Below are 21,947 nucleotides of genomic sequence, written 5' to 3' on the forward strand. Positions count from 1 at the left end.
TTAGCTGTTGTACGATCTGTAATCTATTTTTAAGTGTGCCCAAGTATTCCACGTTCGTGGTAAGAAGGAAAAAAACACTACAGATTGATTTATCAATAATACCGCCTCTTATTTTTAATGTTGTATTTCATCTTATGGAAATGCCACATTTGATTCAACTGTCTTAATTTGAAAATAAAATATTTAGGTTATTTCCAAGTGCTAGGAACATCCTCACAGCTAAATTAAAATCTTAGCATCGGAATTACCAGGTCAAAGACTATGCATGCTTTTAAGATTTGTGAAATATATTGCCAAATTGTCCTTCAGAAAATTCGTTGTCTTCGACAGTGTGAAATAGTGCTGTTCCATGTTCTTTTTGTCCGCCAGTTTAAGTGAAAAATTATAGCATTGGTTTTAACATGGAAATCAGTCTATACCTAGGCCAAAGTATTGATATTTCCAGTTTATCTACCCAAGAAAAACATGATTCAAAGTAATTCCTGAACCAATACTGCTATAATATGTAACGCTCTCAGAGAACAAAAAGAACAAGTACAAAAAACTGGAGAAAAACAGTTAACATGAACAGGCAATTTCCAGAAATGCAAATGGTCAGTACAAAAAGACACTGGACTTTTGTAAGTAAATCCAAATTTAACCAGTGAGTTTCTATTGGATTGGCAACGATGAATATCACTACAATGGTTTATGTCCCCTTCAAAGAGTAAGTGGTGGAAAAGTGGCAAGTGGAGAAGTGCCTGAAAGGCACATCTCACCTGTAGTTTGGTTTGGTTTTGAGGTGGAATGGCAACTGTCGTGTTAATGTTTCTCAGGTCAGTTTGCTGCTGAGGTCTTTTACAGGTATTTTTTAGAACAAAGAATCATGTACTCACTGAAGACACACAAGTTAAAAATTATTAATTATGTTCTTGATCCAGGGAACATAGTTGATGACTTTTGTGTAGACCCCATACTGATCTGCTTCCCCACAATTAATGGAACCCCAGGACACTATTCCTCCCACAAACCATTTCTGTGTCTCATTGTGTAGAAACACTAATGCCCCCCCACTATCGCCTTTACAGCTGTCCTTGCCCCCACTTTCTAAACCAGCACAAAGCATGTTGTCAGTTACCCTTCCCCCCGGATAGGACTTCTTTTCATATGCTGCCGTACAGTTTTGATGGTCAACAACTGGTATGTCAACAAACATTAGATTTCTGGCAAGAAAACCCCTTTGGGTTAATCCCCATCCAGATGCAGTTCCAATATCATTGGTTTTCATGAAGCATTCAGCTTCTTTTCTTGGCAAACAAATAGGCATGATGTTGCTATTTAATACAACTTTGTTCTTCAGTTTAATCAATGCTATGTCATTATCGTAACCAGCATTATGAGTGTAATGTTCATGTATAAAAATGGCCTCGGCCCAGGCTTGTGTATAATGAGGTGACAGTCTCTTCAGGGCACCCATTCTAATGTCTAGGGAGGAGGCGTCTTCTCTTTGCTCATATACAGCATGAGCAGCTGTTAGGATCCAGTTGTCATATAGAAGCGCACCTGCTGCTATAGTTTTACCTAATAACAGGGCTTGCCAAGGAAAATCGCCAAGCTTTGCCTTTTGTCCTCCATATATGCGACCTTCTGTGGTACGGGTGGATATTCCACAAACTGGGGGAAAAAAGATGTATAGAGCCTTTATAGAAACCCGATGGTGTTTTTTCTCCAGTTATTACCACTTTGGAGTTGTGTATATGTAATGTCAACCAAAAATTGCATCACATAATTTGGTGGGTGTCCACCTAAACAGGCAAGTGAGACTGCTTAAAACACTGTTCAGAGACCTGATAAAACCATTTGGTATTTTTTAGCTCCGCAGAAAATGAGGTGAGTGAAAATTAACTTTTAGAAACTGTTTTGCTAAAATAATTTGGTCTCACAATTGGGAAGATATTTAATAGGGCAAACAGGAATTGTCTGAGCTGATGTGCGTAGGAAGTGAGAACCTTTTCACTGCTTCTGTTTTCCTACTTGTAAAATGGGGTATTTACCATGTAGTTCTGGGAAAGCAGAAACTAAGGTCACTATCATAGGATTTGCAGAATTACTTTCACCTTTGTACATTAAAATGTTTTTAAAAATTAGAATGTTGCAGTTGTAGCCAGGAACCTTCAGGTTCAGAAATTATTTTTGGTCTAGTTGATTCTTCCAAACACTAAACTTTATTATGTATTGCTAACTAAATATGCTCATTAATGTAGCAAATATATTTCCTGTTGTGGCAGAATACTCTTATTAAAGCTTACAAACATTGTGTCAGCTAAGATGCAGGTTTTTTAAAAAGACTAATTTAAGCCAAATAACACAGGGGTGATGAATATATTATTACCTTTCTGATTTTTTTTTTTTAATCACTCAACTATATCTTCAGAGCCGATTCTGGTAAAACTTTTTTTTAAGTACTGTTAAAAGGCAAATTGCATTAATGTTTAAAAACTAGATGTCATTGAAAACAATTGCTTAGGGAAATAATGAGGTTATTAGCTTTGGGTTTTAATAGCATTTTTTAACAGAAGAAATCATGTTTATAAATGTATAAATGGTTCAAGATAATTTAAAAAATCATTTAATTTTTTATGCTTGCCTAGTTGTAAGGTCAAAAATAATCAAATGACTGATACAGTCAGCACCAACGACCTCTCCATATGGAAAGGGTAATGAGAACATACTGTTTGGAAATAATCAGTTGGTCTAAGAGCCAAGTGCTGAAGTTACGTTTCTGCCTACACAGCTGAAGCACTACTTACTGTCTGCTACCCAGTTCTACTTTCCATCAGTTACGAATCTCGTGTCTAAATGTATCCATTACCAGGCTCACAGACGGGGGGTGATTTTTCTCCTTTGGAGCTCGTCCAGAATCCATCAGCCTCACACACATATTTACCTGCAAATCATTGAAAGAGCAAAAATGTTTAACTGCATATGAAAAGGTGGTTGTCATCTGCTTGAATACCCCCCCTTGGAAAATGTAGATTCTTGAGCATCAGTCGGAAATAGAGGTGTCTGAATAACCATTTTACATGATTTCATAAATAGGAGGTCTCTGCATTACCATGTATGCTTGCAAAGTGGAAACCTTTTAGATGTGTAACTTGAATATGTATCAAGATCTTAAGTGCTTAATGATAAGGTTTTGACTTGTTAAATTAAACCATTTGGAATATATTGTGTGTTTGTAGTAGTCATTTACTAGATAAGACCTGTTTTCAGATTCTTGCAAATTGACATTAAAGTCACTTCAGCTATAATATTTTACTTAGCAGGTGGAAGAAGTGCCTTGTAATCTTTTGTCTAGTCTTAGCCAAAAATGCTGGATTAGTTTATTTTCAGATCATGAGGGCTTAGGTTCCAAATATCACCCACCCCCAGCTTTGAACAATTTGCTTACCATCATTTGTTCTCATTGTGTAGAACTCATTACAGCGGTATTTAACCACAGCTTTGTATGTGGTCACCTCGGTACCCGTCATATAGTCCACTTGGCCACTGGGTAGATCATCAGGAGGGCCACAGTCAACAACTAATAAACACGGGAGAGGGAAGTCAGTGTGTACTTTGAATCCTAACATTAAAACGATGTGGAGTCTGATAGGTGGTTGTGCTGTGTGTTATAACTTGAAGTCATATTCAAGATGGACATCATTTCATCTCTGAAGATGGAATCACCTTAGTGTGATTTTAAAGCATCACTCTCATCTCTGTTCCTAACTAAATGGCTAGGTTGAAGTGAAGACCCTGGGCAAGGAGTTGTATGATGCCTTCCCTAAAGGAAGGGAATTTGAAACTACTTGGACTTCCTTAGCACTCACAAAAGAAAGGAAACAGCACAGCCTGCATATTCCTGTACAGTCTGGTTTGATGTTAAATGGTACAATTTGGTTAGCCTTAAAAATAGCACAATACAAAGAAGACTGAAGAACTTGTTCTTATGATCCTTTTCCTAAGTTGACCTTTTTAGAAGACCTGGAAGTCATAATACCTTGAGTTTGGGTTAGAATTCACAACTGTTAGGACATTACTAATGTGACCTAACCAATTTGTGAGACAAAATGATACCAGTCTAAAAGTCATAGTTTTGTACACAAACATTAAAAATTGTTGATGTATTTCTGTGGATATTAAAAGATAACATAGTTTTCAGCAACTTAATAGCAGTGTGTCTGGCTTTGTGTCAAGTGCGTTGTCTACGTTGTCTTAATTCTCCACAGATGAGATGCCTGTAAATACCCAGTGACAAGTGGCAGAATCAGGGCTCTAACCCATACCTTAGTCCAACAGTCCTTCGGTGCCAGCTCTTCTTTACTGGTTTTTAAACTTAAAGAATTGGTAGTCTCACAGGAATATAAATTTTGAAATAAAAATATTCCCCTAGGAATTTTGTAGAAACCCTTGCACAAAATATGTGAAAGTAGGGACTCCCCTGCTGGCGCAGTGGTTAGGAGTCCACCTGCCAGTGCAGGGGACGCAGGTTCGAGCCCTGGTCCAGGAGGATCCCACATGCCACGGAGCAAGTAGGCCCGTGTGCCACAACTACTGGGCCTGCACTCTGGAGAACGCGAGGCACAACTACTGAGCCCACGTGGCACAACCACTGAAGCCTGCACGCCTGGAGCCTGTGCTTTGCAACGGGGGAGGCCACTGCAGTGAGGGGACAGCATGCTGTGGCGGAGAGTAGCCCCCGCTCAGTGCATCTAGAGGAAGCCTGCGCACAGCAACGAAGACCCAATGCAGCCAAAAACTAAAATTATTTTTTTAAAATATGTGAAAATATGCGGACAGAGGTGTTAACTATGGCAGCGTATGTAATAGTAAAAAACTGGAAACTAGAAATCACATGAAGTAAAAAGCATAGGTCCTCTGATGGAATACTATGCAGTCATTAAAAAGAACGAGCAGCTCTCTGAGTGCTTGGATTGTTGCGGAAAGATGGCCCAACAATGTTGGGGGGAAGAGTACATTGCAGTCAGATTTAGTTCAAAAGTATGTAATAGTGAGATATGTTAGTATAAATAGTATAGGAAATAAAGAGTATGAAGGAATGGACACCAGTGTCTTACAGGTAGTTTGAGGATTTGGGCAAGAGAGGCTTTCACTGTATATTTTTGTGAATTTATATGGTTTTTCCATTTAACATGTATCATAATTCTAAAAATATTAAAAATAAGGTACGTGATTCTTAGTTCACAAAATGGTAGTGAACACCGTTATCCCAGTTTGATGCGTATATGCCCCTACAAACAGTAGCCTCTACATGTTTACATGTGTGATATATGGAATTGGAGGGCTAGGCACCAAAATAACGAGAGTGATTATACTCTGGTATGGCGGGATTATGAGTATTATAATGTTTGTAATTTTCTCTATTGCCCATCTATTTCTTTGAGTATTTTATACTTAGAAAAATATTTTTAAATACCATACTTTTCTGAAGCAAATACTTTTCCTAGTAGCTTGGTCCTGTTTTAACCTCTTAAAAGTGCTCTGAGAGACTGGGGATGAGAAGCAAATTTGGAATTCAAGCCCTGATAAATCATTTTTTTAAAAGACCAGAAGCATCAGTAGTAGCAGAAGCAGCTACAGGCGCTGTGGTCACACATACGTACTGCTGCACTCCGGCATCGGTTGGTCCCAAGATCCATCTGCCTGACAGACTGCAACAAATGATTTCAGGGGCAAATAACCCTAAAGAGGAATTGAGAAAATATTAATTTCCTTGTTTATATCATGAAACCACTCTCCAAAACTCTGCTCCCACAATAGTTCTTCTTCAAGTGTTTCAAGAGATGCTCCCAAGGGGGTGATGCACCCACACGACTGGACACGCAGCCCAACTGCCATGATACATGTGTGTACTTGTTGGTGATGTCACCTATGTGTGTATCTCATTTTTAAAGATGTTGACTTGTGCAGCAGTTTATATCCACTTAATCCAAGAATACGTCAGATTTCTCACAAGTTCCTGCTGGTGTTCCACCATTTTTTTTCTTTTTTTTTTTGCGGTACGTGGGCCTCTCACTGTTGTGGCCTCTCCCGTTGCGGAGCACAGGCTCCGGACGCGCAGGCTCAGCGGCCATGGCTCACGGGCCCAGCTGCTCCGCGGCATGTGGGATCTTCCCAGACTGGGACACGAACCCGTGTCCCTGCATCGGCAGGCGGACTCTCAACCACTGTGCCACCAGGGAAGCCCCCACCATTTCTTTATGTAAAGTGCCAAAGGGTGACAGTCAAAAGTTTGGGGAAGATCAGCCTGATCAGACATGGAGTGAATGTGTCTGGATTTTTCTAGCCTGCGGCTATTAACTGGAGGAAAGTTATTTAAAATATCAATATTTTCAGAAGCTTCACGTGTGTTCTCAATCACTTTCCATTGCTAATATTTAGCGGGACATTTTTGACTTATTGAAATATTTTTCTAAAATCAGACTTTAAAATGAAAGAAGGTGGCTTTGACTGAAGCTTTATGCTTCAAAGGAGAGCAGGATGACTTTTTTCCTCAGAAACTGAACCGGCTTGCGGTCCAAGTTGCTGTGGAAAGAGCCTGCCAAGAAGTTTACAAGTTGAGCAAAGTGTCTCACTTTTTTGGGGGGCGGGGGCAGTTGTGCCTCCACGGGACTGGTTGCATAACCAGCTATCTTTTCAGTGTTATTGCTTTTTACCACTGGGATTCAGTGACATTTTGAAGAACATAAAGAGGACATGTTAATCGCTTACCTGTGCCCCTAAAGCAACGCACTAAGCATTTTTTGAAATTATCCTCCTTCTCCCTTAACAGTGGTCACTGTTTATAACTTTGCAGAATATACTGTTTCCAAGGGCCATTTAATTTTTTTGTAGGCCCAGGAGTTGTTTCATGTAAAGGTCATTTGACCAGGAGGAGTTTGATTTAATGCAAGGTGATAACACAGAGCACATGACAAACATTTCAGCTGCTTTACCAAGAGCTGCTGTAATGTGTGTGAACAGAGAAAAGGTGTACATTTTAACCGCCAGCTTTCCAAAAAAAAAAGAGAGAGCTTTTTTAAAAAGCGGAGTTCCGGGCTTCCCTGGTGGCGCAGTGGTTGAGAATCCGCTTGCCAGTGCAGGGAACACGGGTTCGAGCCCTGGTCCGGGAAGATCCCACATGCCGCAGAGCAACTGGGCCCATGGGCCACAGCTACTGAGCCTGTGCTCTAGAGCCCAGGAGCCATAACTACTGAGCCCGCGTGCCACAACTACTGGATCCCGCACGCCTGGTGCCCGTGCTCTACAACAAGAGAAGCCACCGAAACAACAAAGAGGAGCGCCCCGCTCGCCGCAACTAGAGAAAGCCCGTGTGCAGCAACGAAGACCCAACGCAGCCAAAACTAATAAATAAATTAAAAAATATATTTTTAAACTGGAGTTCCTAAGAATAGAAAATTCTCTGTAGCTGTTTCTCTTAGCAAATGTATCATTTCTTTGAATTTTATTGTTTAATCATAGGCAAAGTAAACCACCATGCTGACAACGGCTGTTTCCCCATTTTCCTTTCACATATTTGCTGATATAAATATGTATTCATTCAAAAACCGTCATGATTGTGGTGCACTTAAACAGCTTTGTATTAGCTTACTTGCAGAAGTTCGTAGCCCGACTCGCAAAAGACAAAGAAGCAGTCTTTCATGATGTATTTGGCCTGCACAGGGGAGATGTGGCCGTTAGGTGGTGCCGTCGGGTCAGGGCAGGGCTGAGCTGCGCAAGGAAACCAGATGTCGGGGGTTTAGCTCTATAGCAGCAAGTCTGAATTTAGCAATTAGAAGTTCTTGGTTTATAAATGAAACACTTAACGTGCAAAGAGAGCTTGCCACAGTGGGGTAGAGTTCTTAAGATTTAAAACCAAAGGCAAGATTAAACTCTCGGCTGCTTATCGTACAAATTAGGATTTGTCTCCTGGCCTGAGCTTCAGCCAAAGTGATGAAAAGAAAGCCAGGCATGTGGTAAGGGAGCAAGGTCATGGCAAAGGGAGAATCTGCTCCACGCCAGGGGCCTCACACACACTGCTGAAAACCGGGGGAGTGTAACTTGGGGGGGAGGAAGAGCTGGACAGCGTGAGTTAAAATCACAGGAAAGCCTCAGTTTCCTCATCTGTAAGCTGAGTGATAAGAACGTTTGCTCAGCTTCTAGGGCTGCTGCGAGGACCAAATGTGAAGCACAGAGGAAATCGCTTTGCTAATAAGTGCTGGGCAACGGGGGGTTGCAGCCAGTGAACCCTCACAGCAGCCCTTGTGGCTTAGAGAGGCACGGGGGCTCAGGGCCAGACTGGCACTCAGGAAGCCTCGTACGTCCCTCGCGAGCACGTGCCCAGGGCTGGCTTCCACTTTGGCCCCCAAACCCTGGCCTGTTGTCACCCCAAGGCTTCAGCCAGTCCCCCATGGCTGCCCATCCCCCAAGGCCACCCCTCAGCCCACACAGGTCATTTGCCCAGTCCCCTCCTTCCTCCAGCAGCTGACTCCTGTGTCCTGCAGTGACTCTCAGTCCCAGGCAGGCCCCAGAGTCTCCCCTCTTGGAACCAATCTGCAGGGATGTTCCAGGTGGCCCTGTCGGGGCCCAGGACTTCCCGAGGCCACCTCACACCCAGGCCAGGGCCCTGCTGGCACTTCCCTTCACACACACCTCCAGGCTCTGCCCTGGCCCCTTCTTACCCACCAGCCTGGCAAACCTGACTCTTCCCTCTGACTCACTCTGAAACCAGTGCTTCAGTTTTAGAAGTTTTATTACTTCAACCCACGGGAAAACAAAAGGCTTTTAAAAAATGAACAAGAGGCCCATGAAGTGTTCCCAACGTGCTGGTCTCTCCCCTCCTGACCCGTCTCTCACCCTTTCCCACAGAGCTGGCCCAAAGGTTAATATCTTTCCTAATTCAATCTCATTTTTTAAATTACTCAATACCTCCTCCATGCTCACTCGGTGTCTTCTGAGTTAGCCCACTAATCCCCACCTTTCCAAGGAGATATTGTCCTTCATTGGATAATTGGGACATTAAGTCTCAGAAAAGTTAAGAGGTTCAACGTCACATGGCCAGGAAACAGGATGCGTTACAGCCCGGACGCCAACCCAGGCAGTCTGACACCCAGCCTGCGCTCTGAGCACGGCTTGGGGCCTTGGGTATTTTGCTTTGGAGTTTCTCCAGCTCAGTTACTCTGTCCTTCCAAAAACATCCTGGAGACCTGTTGGCTGAGAGTGGGGAGAGGGACAGATACGTCCAGAGGTCAGTGCCCGGAAGGTGGGGGACTTGGACTCGTGTCTCAGGAGGTGGCACCAAGAACTACCGTCTACGTTTGAGGGTCTGTCACGAGGAAGAGGTGGTGGAGGAGGGTTGGAGAGGCGGAGTGCAGACTCCCTGTCCAAACCCTCCATGTCAGGCGGGAGCCCCCATCTCTGCCTACCCCATCACACCCTCTTACAGCTCACACCAAGAAAGCTGGAGCCTCTGGGCTTTTGCACGTACACTTCCCTTGCACTTGGAGCACCCTTCCACCTTCCTCCAATACCTACTTATCCTTTCAATCCAATCTCGTATGTTTCCTGTCCCGGGCCCCTTTTGTTAGCACCCAGCCCCTGCCTGGGCCAGGTCCCTCCTCTGGACTCTCACTGTGTCTGGTGCTCGGCTGTGCTTGTCACAGGGCTGTGGTCATGTTGCTGTGACTAGACTGGACTGACAGCAGAGGTATTACGTATTCCCCACACAGGGCCCGGTGCACATCCATAAGACGGATGCATGGATGGATGGATGGATGGATGGATGGATGGATGGATGGATGGATGGAAAGAGGGAAGGATGGACAGATGGATGTGTGTGAGGGGTGGCATGAACATGACTTAGCATAAGGATTATAGCTGTCCCGTGATGTCTGTGGGGCATTGGTTCCAGGAGCCCCGTGAATACCAAAACCTGCGGCTGCTCAAGTCCCTTATACAAAATGGCAGAGGGAATTCCCTGGCAGTCCAGTGGTTAGGACTCAGCGCTTTCACTGCCGAGGGCATAGGTTCAATCCCTGGTTGGAAAACTAACATCATCCCACAAGCTTCTCGGCCAAAAGAAAAAAAAAAAGGCAGAGTGTCAGCCATCTGTATCCATGGGTTCTACATCCACGGATGTGGGGAGCCAACTGTATTTTGAGCTGATTATTTTATGAAACAGCAGACACAGGAGAGACTCCGAAAACAGAGTAGAAATTACCCTTCTCTAAGGGAAATTTACGTTTACAGAGGAAAACTCCATTTGTAAGAGTGTCTCCCACTCTGTACCAGGAGGAGGATGACTAAATCACTAGAAACTCTTAACAAAGGAAAAGACAGAAAAATTTTTTTACTAAAATTAAATTTCAAAAGCAAAAAGAAGACAGAGTCTTTAATCTGCGTAACGAATCTTACTCTTGCTTACCATGCTTTTCCTGGTCACCTCCTCATAACTGGACTCCCCTGTACCCTTTCTCTCTTTTGTCTTTAGCTGAAGATGTTTAAGCCTGAATTCTAAGCCACCGCTGAGACTCATTTTCCCCTGGGTTATCTCCCACGCATGCACGAGATATCCATGTTCATAAACTTGCTTCTTTTTCTCTCGTTAATGTCTCTTGTTCCCAGCCAAGAATTTGGAAGGGCAGAGGGAAAATTATTATCTCCTCCCCTACAGATGGAAGGAGGGATGGTTGGATGGCTGGGTGAATGGCAGAGGGGAGGGTGAGAGGTAGGGAAGGAGAGAAGGAAGGCTGTGTGGACAGGTAAATGGGTAGAAGGAGGGATGGTTGGATGGAGGGGTGAGTGAGTGGGTGGATGAATGGGGGTGGTGGCACTTCCCATAGGGGACCCCTGCCTCACAGACGACCCCACTCAAACCTGGCCTGTCTTCTGATGGAGTTCAGGACACACTACCTCAAAATACAGCACCTTGGCATGTTGACGATTTTTTTTTTTTTTTTGCGGTACGCGGGCCTCTCACTGTTGTGGCCTCTCCTGTTGCAGAGCACAGGCTCCGGACGCACAGGCTCAGCGGCCATGGCTCACGGGCCCAGCCGCTCCGCGGCATGTGGGATCTTCCTGGACCGGGGCACGAACCCATGTCCCCTGCATCGGCAGGCGGACTCCCAACCACTGCACCACCAGGGAAGCCCCATGTTGACGATTCTAAGCTGGGAGTTTGAGAAAATGGCCGAAGCAGGAAGGTCACTCTGATTCCCCGCCTCTTGCCCTTCCTCCCTGAAGCAGGTCATAAGACCCTCATGTGACAAGTGTCTGCCCTACACCCAGAGGGAAGCCTTATCACCAAAGACAGAAGGATGCCAAGAAGAATCCTAACAAACAGGCCTGGCTAAATTCCCCCACCCCGCTTACCACCCTTACTTCATATTCCTCAGCCTATCACACTCCTCAGCAAACCTAGCACAAACGTACACAGGTCCAGCTGTCTCTCTGAGTCTTTATTTCCTTATAAAGGCTCCTGTGCCACATAAAATTTACATGAAATAAACATGTATGCTTTTTTTTCCTGTTAACCTGTCAGGTTGCTTTTCAGACCCAGCCAGGGACACTAAGAGGGTTAAGGAAAACTTCTCCCTCCCCTAACTTCCCAGGCCCAGCCAGGAAGAATTCCATCCTATGTGGCTCCTTGACGCTTCTGGAAGAGCTCCCTGCCAAATCGGAGCCCCACCTGCCCTCACCTGTGCTGTTGTAGTGGATCTTCCAGCCCGTGTGGTCCCCCGACTGATCGGTGGCAAAGGTGATGGTCACAGTGTTGCTCTTGCTTTCAATCCTGCCGGGCAACGCCTTCCCACAAAATGGGCCATATTCCTCCTTGTCTGTTTGAATCTGAAAGTGGAGAGTCCCCTGTCACCTCAGGACCTGCCGGGCCAGGGGGAGGCAGCGGCCAGGGGAACCAGACCTTCAGGGAGTCGTAGGGGCACTGGGTCTCAGGGTGCATCTCCACGTCAAAGGACTCCACGAAGTCCAGGGTGACATGGAACCCCTCCTCCAGGCGGATGCTGTAGGTGCAGCTGGAGAGCTTGGGGTACGGCTGAGGGTATCCAGGGCTGCTGAGCACCCCAGACCGGGCAGTGAAGACCTGGCCTGAGCACAGGGCTGGGGAGAGGGGAGAGGACAGGCGGGGTGAGCCAGGCGCAGGCGGCGTGGCTCAGGCCAGCTGTCCACCGTCACTCGTCAGCCCCAGAGGCATCTCCCGAGACTGAACGCCCCACCCAGTGGCTGAAGGGACAGTTTAGGGAGAGGTCTCTCTGGCTTCCAGGATTTAGCTGAAACAAGTGACACTTGGAGGTACTTTCTCCAGGGGCCCCACTCACACCCCTAGGGAGGATGGAGGCCCTAAGCTGAGGCTCCTGGTTCGGGGAACCCTGGGCCAGAGCCACAGTTCCAGGGGTGCGGGGAGTGAGCCGTGTCAGGGTCTGCCCAGGGGAAAGGGGCACCAGGAGAACTGAAGGGACTTTCCTGCTCCCAGGAACTGGGTGTGGGAGGTGGCGGGAGAGGGATTTCCCCTGGGCCCCTTCCGGGAACACTCAGGAAGGCCTCCCCTGGCCCACCTTCCCTGGGTCTAGGCTCTGCCCTGGGGGGCAATTGAGGGCAGTTCAAGTCCACACTGATCTTAAGTGAGTCTGGTACCCACTTTCCCCATGGAAACAGCGGATCCTGCCTTCGCAGAGGGAATGTCTGTTGGCATCCCTCGTAGGAGGGTTCTACCCCCCATCCCCCCGGTGGCAGAGGTGGGGACACAGGCATTCCGGGAAGTGAGGAGTCCCAGCACTGCCTTTCTTCTTCCACGTGGCTGCTCCCCATGGGACACAGGGAGTCACCCCCGGACGTGGGGGACCAGACTGCCCCTCAGTGAATCGATACCTCCTTGGGCCTCTCTGCTCGGGGTCAGACTCCCCCAGCCCAGCACACCCAGGACCTGAGGTACCCTCTGCACAGGAGGTGGACCCCAGGATGCTCTGAGCTCAGTCCTTGGATTCCTGGTGGGGGAGGAGCAAGAGCTCGGCTCCCCTGTGTGAGCCCCCTGCCCCCCTCTGGGCCTCGGTGCCCCATCATCAGCATGAGGGTGAGGACAGAGAAAGCCCCTCTGGCAAAGGAGACTGTGGCCCCGCAGAGGCGGCTCCCACCAACTAGGGCCCATCGGGCTGAGATGAGGGTGGGAAGGAAGCGGCCAGAGTGCACACTGCTGCCCCCCACCACCCGCCTCCCTCCAGAGACACGCAGCAGGTGGAGGTGGAGCCGAGTTTATTGTTAGGTCCGTGGGCGGGGTCAATGGGGGCTGCAGGCTGCAGCGGTCTTGCCAGAGCCAGACCGGAGCTGGAGGGCAGGCTAGAGGCTCTGCTCTGGAAGAGAGAACAGAGACGGGGAGAGACACGGGGGAGGGCACTGAGCAGGGGAGCAGGCTCAGCACCGAGGGTGGGGGCTGCTCGCTCCCAGGGCGCCAGCTGGTTTTCCGTCCAGGCCCCTGGCAGGGGCGCAGAGGGGAGTCCGGGCCATGGAGGCCAAAGGGGTTGGCCTGCTGGGGGCTGAACCGGCAGCTTTGAGCTGAAGTTTCATGGAGGGAAGCTTGTGTGAGGCAGGCCTAGGGCCCCCACTCCTTCATCCTGAAGCCCCCCAAGGAGGATGAGTCCTGATTGGCCAGGTACACAGTGAGGGCCTACCGCATGCTCACCAAGTGAATGAGCTGGAGAGGAGTGAGAGTGAGCCACGGACAGGGTGGAGGCAGGTGAGGAGTGGAGAGTGTGGATGGATGAGTGCTTAGGTGGGTGGATGGATGGGTGGATGGGTGGATGGATGGGTGGGTGGGTGGATGGATGGGGATGGGTGGGTGGATGGGTGGGTGGATGGATGGATGGATGGGTGGGTGGATGGATGGGGATGGGTGGATGGATGGGTGGATGGATGGGTGGATGGATGGATGGATGGATGGGTGGGTGGATGGATGGATGGGTGGGTGGATGGATGGATGGGTGGGTGGATGGATGGGGATGGGTGGGTGGATGGATGGATGGGTGGGTGGATGGGTGGGTGGATGGGTGGATGGGTGGATGGATGGGGATGGGTGGGTGGATGGGTGGATGGATGGATGGATGGGTAGGTGGATGGATGGGGATGGGTGGGTGGATGGATGGGGATGGGTGGGTGGATGGGTGGATGGATGGGGATGGGTGGGTGGATGGGTGGATGGATGGGGATGGGTGGGTGGATGGATGGATGGGTGGATGGATGGATGGATGGGTGGGTGGGTGGATGGGGATGGGTGGGTGGATGGATGGATGGGTGGATGGATGGGTGGATGGGTGGATGGATGGGTGGGTGGATGGATGGGGATGGGTGGGTGGATGGATGGGGATGGGTGGGTGGATGGATGGATGGGTGGATGGATGGGTGGATGGGTGGATGGATGGGTGGGTGGATGGATGGGGATGGGTGGGTGGATGGGTGGGTGGATGGGGATGGGTGGGTGGATGGGTGGGTGGATGGGGATGGGTGGGTGGATGGATGGATGGGTGGGTGGATGGATGGATGGGTGGGTGGATGGATGGGGATGGGTGGGTGGATGGATGGGGATGGGTGGGTGGATGGATGGGTGGGTGGATGGATGGGGATGGGTGGACGGGTGGATGGATGGATGGGTGGGGATGGGTGGGTGGATGAGTGGATGGATGGGTGGGTAGTGGGTGGGTGGATGGGTGGATGAGTGGATGGATGGGTGGGTAGTGGGTGGGTGGATGGTTGGGTAGATGGATGGATGGCGAGAGGGGACAGAAGATCTGAAAAGGAGCCGTCACCCAGGAGAAGTGTCTAGTGGGCCAAGGCCAGTGGGCCCTCCAGTCGCCTGGGCAGAGCAGCTATGGTCTTGAGAAGCCAGCTGTGTCTTGGGCAGGGTGGGGGTGGGCTGGGCACAGGGTCTCCCTCCAGCTGCAGCTCACCTGAGCAAGTGCGCTTGTTCCTGTGGAGAACGTAGCCCATACGGCAGGAGCAGTAGAAGCCACCCAGGTGATTGTGGCAGTGGTGCTCGCAGGTGGGGGTCTCTCCTGGGGGCACCTGGCACTCATCGATGTCTGGGGGAGGGGCCGGCAGGCAGTCAGCAGGGAAGGAGATGGGACATCGCTGAGGCCTAGGCTCGGGTTTAGGGGCCCTCCAGTATCATGGCCTGACCTGAGAGGAGCCTCCGCTTGTCTGCAGGTGTCTCATGCCCAGCTGAGCGCTAGAGGCCCAGGGTCACTGCGACCTCCCTGCAGCACTTGGAGGGAGACCTAAATACCATCTTTTTTAAACCAATGACGGTTTAATGGTCCTGCTGGTGGTGACTAGGCTAGTGAAAGGAGTGGCCAGCACGGGAACCCAGTGGGTGGGCCTCTATATGGGTTTCACCAAATTCTTGCAGCAGTCTCAGGATGAGCACAGAGAGGTTGAGCCACTTGCCCGAGGCCAACAGCAAGTCCCTGCAGGAGCCAGAATCTGAAACAAATGTCAGACTCGAAGCCCACAGGCAGATGCAGCGCTCAGGCCAGTGGGGGGCATCACTTTCCATCTGTGAACGGGCTCACTTGGTCCTTGCATCACGGGGTCCCGTGAGGATGTCCTGGCTCAGCACCTGGCACAGAATGGGGCTCAGCCTAGAGCAGAGGTCTTGGCTGTTGCTGATATTTGCACTGTGATGATGATGTCAGACCAGGTGGGGACTCTCTCCTGCTGGTTTGGCAGGAGTCCAGCCTCAGGGAGCGGGGCAGAAGGGAGGGCTGGTCTGGCCCAAGACGGAGTTGCCCCCGCACCAACCGGCCTTCTCTCGGGCTCACCCTCTGCTGAGTAGAAGGCCTCGAAGCCCGCGAACGGCTTCTCGTTGGAGTAGTCGGAGCGGAAGGTGACGTCGAGGCTGGAGCCCGGCGAGTAGAAGGTGGCGTTGCCGGGCGCCCGCTCCGTGTCCGTGCTCTCTGACCCGCACAGCGTGGCCAGCACCGTGGTCCCGGCGCTCAGCTGTGGGGTTGCGGGTCACGGGGGAAAGGCGAGACCCCGGGCCTGCCGGCCCTCCCGCCCTCGCTCTGAGGCCAGCCCCCGCCCCCAGGTGTCCCCAGCCCGCCCTGCCGGCACCTTGACGAAGTCGTACTCGCAGAGGTAGGAGGGCTCCAGCTGGAAGTGAGTGAAGTAGAGACGCAGGCGGTAGCCGGGGGGTGCCGTCAGGGCCCAGTGCTGCTCGTGGTTGTTGGCATACGTGCCCGGGAAGCCAGGAGATGCCAGGCGCCCGAACACGGGCTTGGGCCACTGCGGGCCCGAGGACGTGGTGGCTGCCGAGCCCCACAGCAGGCCCAGGATGACCAGCAGCCTGAAGGCAGAGCAGGGGAGGGGCGGTGAGGCCCAGTCTCACCCCTCACCCCCGCTGGGGAGACCCCGAGGGCTTCCACCCACCTCATGGTGCACTCGGCCAGGCCCGGTCTGGAGCCCCAGGGCGCCTCACCTTTGATCTGTTTGTCCAGCGGCCGGCCCTGCCCCCAGCTGCCCTGCCCCTGGCATTCTGGGAACAGACCCCATGACTCCTGCCTGCCCAGACTTCCGGGCAGGGAGGACAGGATGCTCCAGGAGCCAGGGGGCTGAACCTGGCTGACAGCCAGCTCCGGGAACAAACCCTGAACCCCTGTGGTTTCCCCGCCGTGTGTGACTTCCGAGGTCGCCCAGGGTCTCTGTGACAATGACCTCGGCAGTGATGGCTTCTAGGTGGAGATGGGGGAGGCACACACACACACCTACCTTTGCCTCCTGAAACGCTACGATAAGAGAGAAGAGAAAAGTCTTAAAAACAGGAGCCCACGATGATGGGGAATGTGGGAGAGGAGGCAGCATCAACATTTAGGAAGCCGGGGAAACAGATGGACAGGTGGAAACAGCTCTCCAGGAAGCAACTCTAAGTTGGCAGGAATCAGGAATTGGTGGCACCAGGTCCTTCTGGACGCATGTAAGAATCTGGCCAATCCCTATTTCCCATCCCCCGACCTCAGCAGAAACGTGGAGACTTATTCTTGGAGGGAGTATATGGAGAGTCCCAGGCCCAGCTGAGCCTGGGAGGGGCAGACAGAAAACAGGGGCACTAAGCAGACAGACCAGCCTTCCTTTGACTCAACTCCTAGAACCTGGCCGCCACCAGGCTTCTCTCTTTTTCCTGGGAAGTGTGACGAGTTCAGGAGGAAAGACCTAAAGACACTGACTTAAGGTTCTACAGGCAAGTGGCTCAGCCGCCTCACCCACAGTGAAAGTCAGCTGACAAGCCCCCATCATGCGCTCAGAGCTTCCAATTAGCTTTTCAGTCCCCAGTCTTACACAGGAGCAGAACATTCAAGGGTTACTGAGGAAAACCTCACACGTGAGGGAGAAAGACCAAAAAAATCAACCAACCAACAACAAGAACAAAACAGTAAGAAGCAGTGAGAAGAAAATGTCCAAAACTAAAATGAAGCAATAATTAATATCTTCAAAGCAAAAAGAGAGGCCAGAACAAGAAGCAAGAACAGTATGCTATATAACAAGAGCATTCAGAGAACAAAAAACCGTTTGGGGAAATAAAAATATGACAGAAACAAAAAACTCAATAAGATGTTTGGAAGATAAGATTGAAGAAATCTTCCAGAAAAATAGAGTCAAAAAGAAATGAAAAAAGCAGTAAAGTCCTATACAGTATGTCAAAGACTAAATAACGGGAATTCGGGCTTCCCTGGTGGCGCAGTGGTTGAGAGTCCGCCTGCCGATGCAGGGGACGCGGGTTCGTGCCCCGGTCCCGGAAGATCCCACATGCTGCGGAGCGGCTGGGCCCGTGAGCCATGGCCGCTGAGCCTGCGCGTCCGGAGCCTGTGCTCCGCAACGGGAGAGGCCACAGCAGTGAGAGGCCCGTGTACCCCCCCCCCCCAACACACAAACGAATTCCAGAAAAAGACAACAAAGAAAACAGAGGAAAGGAAATTATAAACAAAATAATGCAAGGAAATTTCCCAGAACTGAAAAGAATGCGAGTTTACTCATTGAAAATGTCCTCCAAGTGCCCAGAACAACAGATGAAAATAGAACTTTACACCTGATATTTGCAAAACACCAGAGAGAAAAATTATGTTCTACAAACTCTGAGAGACAGACAGAGAGGGGAGGAGAGTGAAAACAGAGCAGATCACATACAAAGGATCATGAAAAGGATGATTTTGGAGCTATCGAAATAACAGTGGGAACTAGAAGCCAGCGACCAGTGGATCCCATATTGGGGTATTCACGCCCTCATGTGTGGTCCTCTCCTACACTGAGTAGGGCTTATGGATAGGGCATGACTGGAATGATGGTGTGCTATGTGTGGCGAGGCATACAAGACATCGCAGCGTCCACCTGGCTCTGTCTCTGATCACTCGCTCTGGGGGAAGCCAGCCGCCATGTGTGAGGACACTCAGTGTCCCTGTGGAAAGGTCCACATGGGGAGGAACTGAGACCTCCTAACATCTGTCAGCGTAATCTGATAGTCATGTGACTGAGTCATCTTGGAAGCTGACCCTCCAGCCCTAGCGACAGCTTTACTGCAACTTCATGAATGACTCTAAACCGAACCAACCAGCTAAGTCACTCCCAAATTCCTGACCCACAGAAAAGACATGTTTATTGTTATTGTTTCAATCTGCTACATTTTGGGCTAATTTTAAACACAGGAATAGATGATAACAATGGAAAACAGCAGATCTCAAAATGTTGAAGATAATTTCCAACATATTTCTATACTCAACCAAATTCTGTACCCATCAAGCATGAAGATGGAATCAAGAGTTTCATGCATGTCAGGTTATTTAAAACTTTCATCCCTTGTCCCCTTTCTCAGAAGGCTCCTCTAGGAGATGCTTCACCAAAACGAGGGAGTAAACCAAGAAACAGGAAGATATGGGGTCCAAGAGACAAGAGTCCCGACAGGGAATCCCACTTGGGGTAGTCAGGAGGCTTGGAACAGATTCTTCAGGAAGATGAAAATGATAGGACACCAGTAGAGTCCAAAGATCCTCCAAAAAATTTTTTTTCCAGTAATTATTTTTCCTAAATGAAAGTGTTATATACATTATGGTACAACTCATAATAAAGAAATGCATGGTATGTATATTGGTTTCTTATTACTGAACATTCCATTAAATATAATCATGAATTATAATTATAATGAGGCTAGGTAAAATACTTAGAATCTCACAATAAAAAACAAAACAAAACTGATTAGCGTATTGACCAGAACCTCAGGAAGTGTTTTGAATCCAAACATCTTAAGAGCTTTAGCAATTTGGTAAAAGTTTGGGGCTAAATTAGTGATAAATTTATTGAAAATTAAGCGAACGCAAAAACCCTCCAGGAAAAACAAGAAGCTGTGCCAGAGATAAAAAGTTATCATTTTCTCTGAGTCTCAGCTGAGAACGGCATTTGCATAAGTTGTAACGGTGCGTGCAAACACTGATTGCGGAGCCAACCAAGATTATCGTTTAATGCTTGAGAGTGTGGTGGGGCAGGGAAGCAAAGAGCTAAATCCTCACGTTCCCCAGTGGAAAATCAACAATTATGACTGAAACTGACAAATCGAGAAGTAGTAATACAAGCATATTGTTTAGAGGCGTGACCAAAATGATCAGCTGAAAGAGGTAAACGTGGCTGCCTCCGGGGAGAAAAGCAGGCACAGCAGGGCTGCTATTTCTCTCCTAACGATCCGCATGGGAACTACTTGTATCCTTAAACTGGGGTCGGGGTGGGGGGAAGCAGGGCTAATTTTTTTTTTAAACTTTATTTATTTTTTTATACAGCAGGTTCTTATTAGTTATCCATTTCATATTAGTGTATATATGCCAATCCCAATCTCCCAACTCATCCCCCCCCAGCCACTTTCCCCCCTTGGTGTACATACGTTTGTTCTCTACATCTGTGGGCAGGGCTGATTTTAATACCTGAATTTCAGAACTCTAGATAGGATTGATTTTATTCTCCGTGCCACAGACTGGGCCTGTTCACGGCCCTCTTCCAGATTTCTGGAACTTTGGAGGACTCAGGTCGCATCCCCACAGAACGCCTGCTTTTGCTTCTGCTTCTGTGGATCAGTCTGTGTCCAAATCACATCCACCCAGCTGTGGGGTTCAGTGCTTGTCCTCAACGCCCACCCTTTCCAGGTGGGTACATGCATGCAGACTCCACTAAAAGTTGGGGAAATGGAGGGACTGACACTGCAGACACCTCTAGTCCAGGTCAGGCATTCCTGCAGCAACTTCTGCAACCTGGGCCCTCTCTTCTTCCTCTGCCCTGAGAAGAAATCCTGATTTCCACCAGCTCAGTGAGAACGACGTGACATGTGCTCCTTAATGAAGCCTTGTAACAGGTGAGGACCGCTGCTCTCATTTTACAGACAGGGTGACCGAGTCAGGAGTTGTGAGTAGCTCAAGTCACAGAGTTAGTGTGACCCAGGTCCAGTACCCCCAGCGCTGGGACCGCCCCTCTTCCCTGCCTACCTTCACTCCCTGGGTCATCCTCATGATGGACCTTCCTGGAGCCTGGTCAGTAAGATGAGCCATGGGGAGGAGGGCCACTGAGAGTGGAAGTCCAGGCAGCTGCCCCTGCTGGGAGCCCCAGGGTTCCCCGGCTGAGCTGCAGAGGCCCACGGAGCGGAGTGGCTCCTGGGAGGCCCGCTGCCTGGTAAGGCCTCAGGCATGTCACCTCATCTTGTGTGGCGTTAACAGTATCTTCCTTCCTGACTTCCTTGTCAAGGTTAAAGGAATTCAAGCAGGTGACAGGACAGGGCTCCAGAACTGGCCGTCGCCAGTGCTCCTTTGCCTGGTACTTTCTTGCCAGCCAAGTCCTGACTCCACCGGGCCTCCGCGGGAGGGGGAAGACCGGGGGGTTGGAATGGGGAGGTTAGCTTGGCATCAGACTTGCTGACCAGGGGTGAACCCCAAAACATGCTCACAGTCCAGGGGCTTCGTGAGGGTGGAGCATGGGAAGCCCACAGGGGGCGAGTGACTGGCCTGAGGCCACTCGAGGAGTTGGTGGCACAGCTGGACCCCTGTTCCCACCCCCATTATGACTGCAGTCTTAGCCCCTGCCGAGTGGGGCCTCCAAGGTGGGTGTCCAGGGTAGGAGTGGGGTTGGGAGTATCCTTGAACCACCACCAGGGTTCCCACACCCACGCTGGCCCCCAACCCGCCAGCCCCAGTCTCCCAGGTTAACACATTCCCTGACCACGTCCCTGCCGAGGGCAGGTGTGGGGTGGGGGAGGTGGTGCCGGCTTTTGCAAGGAGCAGGGGCCAATCTCCCGAGTTAGGAGGGGGCTGGAGGCCCCCTCCCCCAGCCTGCATCCTGTTGTGGTGGCTCCTGTCCCAACACCAGACCCTCAGTCCCCGCAGTCAGCAGGACCGAGGTGCCTGCCGGTTCAGCACCTTGGAGAGGGGACAGTCACGTGCCCAGAGAGTCCTTGTGTAGCCGCCCACACCTGCTTTCTCAACCTCTCAACACTTGGGGGAAGCTTCTAGGAACTTACCAGAGGGCAGGCTCACGAGGCGGGCAGGCAGGATCTGAGCCCAGGTCTGTAATCTGAGCCGAGCCAAGGCACCTGACTTGCAGGCCCAGGGAACCAGACCTCCATCATGCTCCTCAAAGCTGCCTCTGGGGTCACGTCCGCACCCACCCCAGGATGGGACCTGGCCCAGAGTCTTCTGAGGACCCTGCCGGGCAGCCCCAAGAGAAAGCAAAGCCCTTGATTTTGACAACCCCCAGCCCGGGCCCCATGGGCCTATCACCACCAGCCTTGTGCGGGGCTTGGTGAAGGAAGGCTAAAGCTTCTCAGGACAGACTTGGGTCCAGTTTGATGACCGCTGCATCCCTGGGCACCATGGGGCTCAAGGGGCCGGTCCACGGTTACACAAGGA

General features: G+C 50.0%; 1 protein-coding gene across 1 annotated transcript; it reads right to left on the minus strand.

Moving 5' to 3' along the window:
• Window positions 1–889: 889 nt before the first annotated feature.
• MASP2 (MBL associated serine protease 2) lies at window positions 890–16,454 on the minus strand (the record flags this gene model as incomplete). Its single annotated transcript, XM_079719747.1, has 11 exons — window positions 890–1,653; window positions 2,852–2,926; window positions 3,431–3,562; window positions 5,646–5,724; window positions 7,634–7,752; window positions 11,718–11,865; window positions 11,939–12,135; window positions 14,973–15,104; window positions 15,843–16,020; window positions 16,135–16,366; window positions 16,450–16,454. The coding sequence occupies 11 exons, from the start codon at window positions 16,452–16,454 to the stop codon at window positions 890–892; spliced, it is 2,061 nt and encodes a 686-aa protein (XP_079575873.1).
• Between the last annotated feature and the right edge of the window lie 5,493 nt (window positions 16,455–21,947).

This window comes from Hyperoodon ampullatus (genome assembly GCF_949752795.1).
Source record: "Hyperoodon ampullatus genome assembly, chromosome: 2".
NCBI classification, from domain to species: Eukaryota; Metazoa; Chordata; class Mammalia; order Artiodactyla; family Ziphiidae; genus Hyperoodon; species Hyperoodon ampullatus.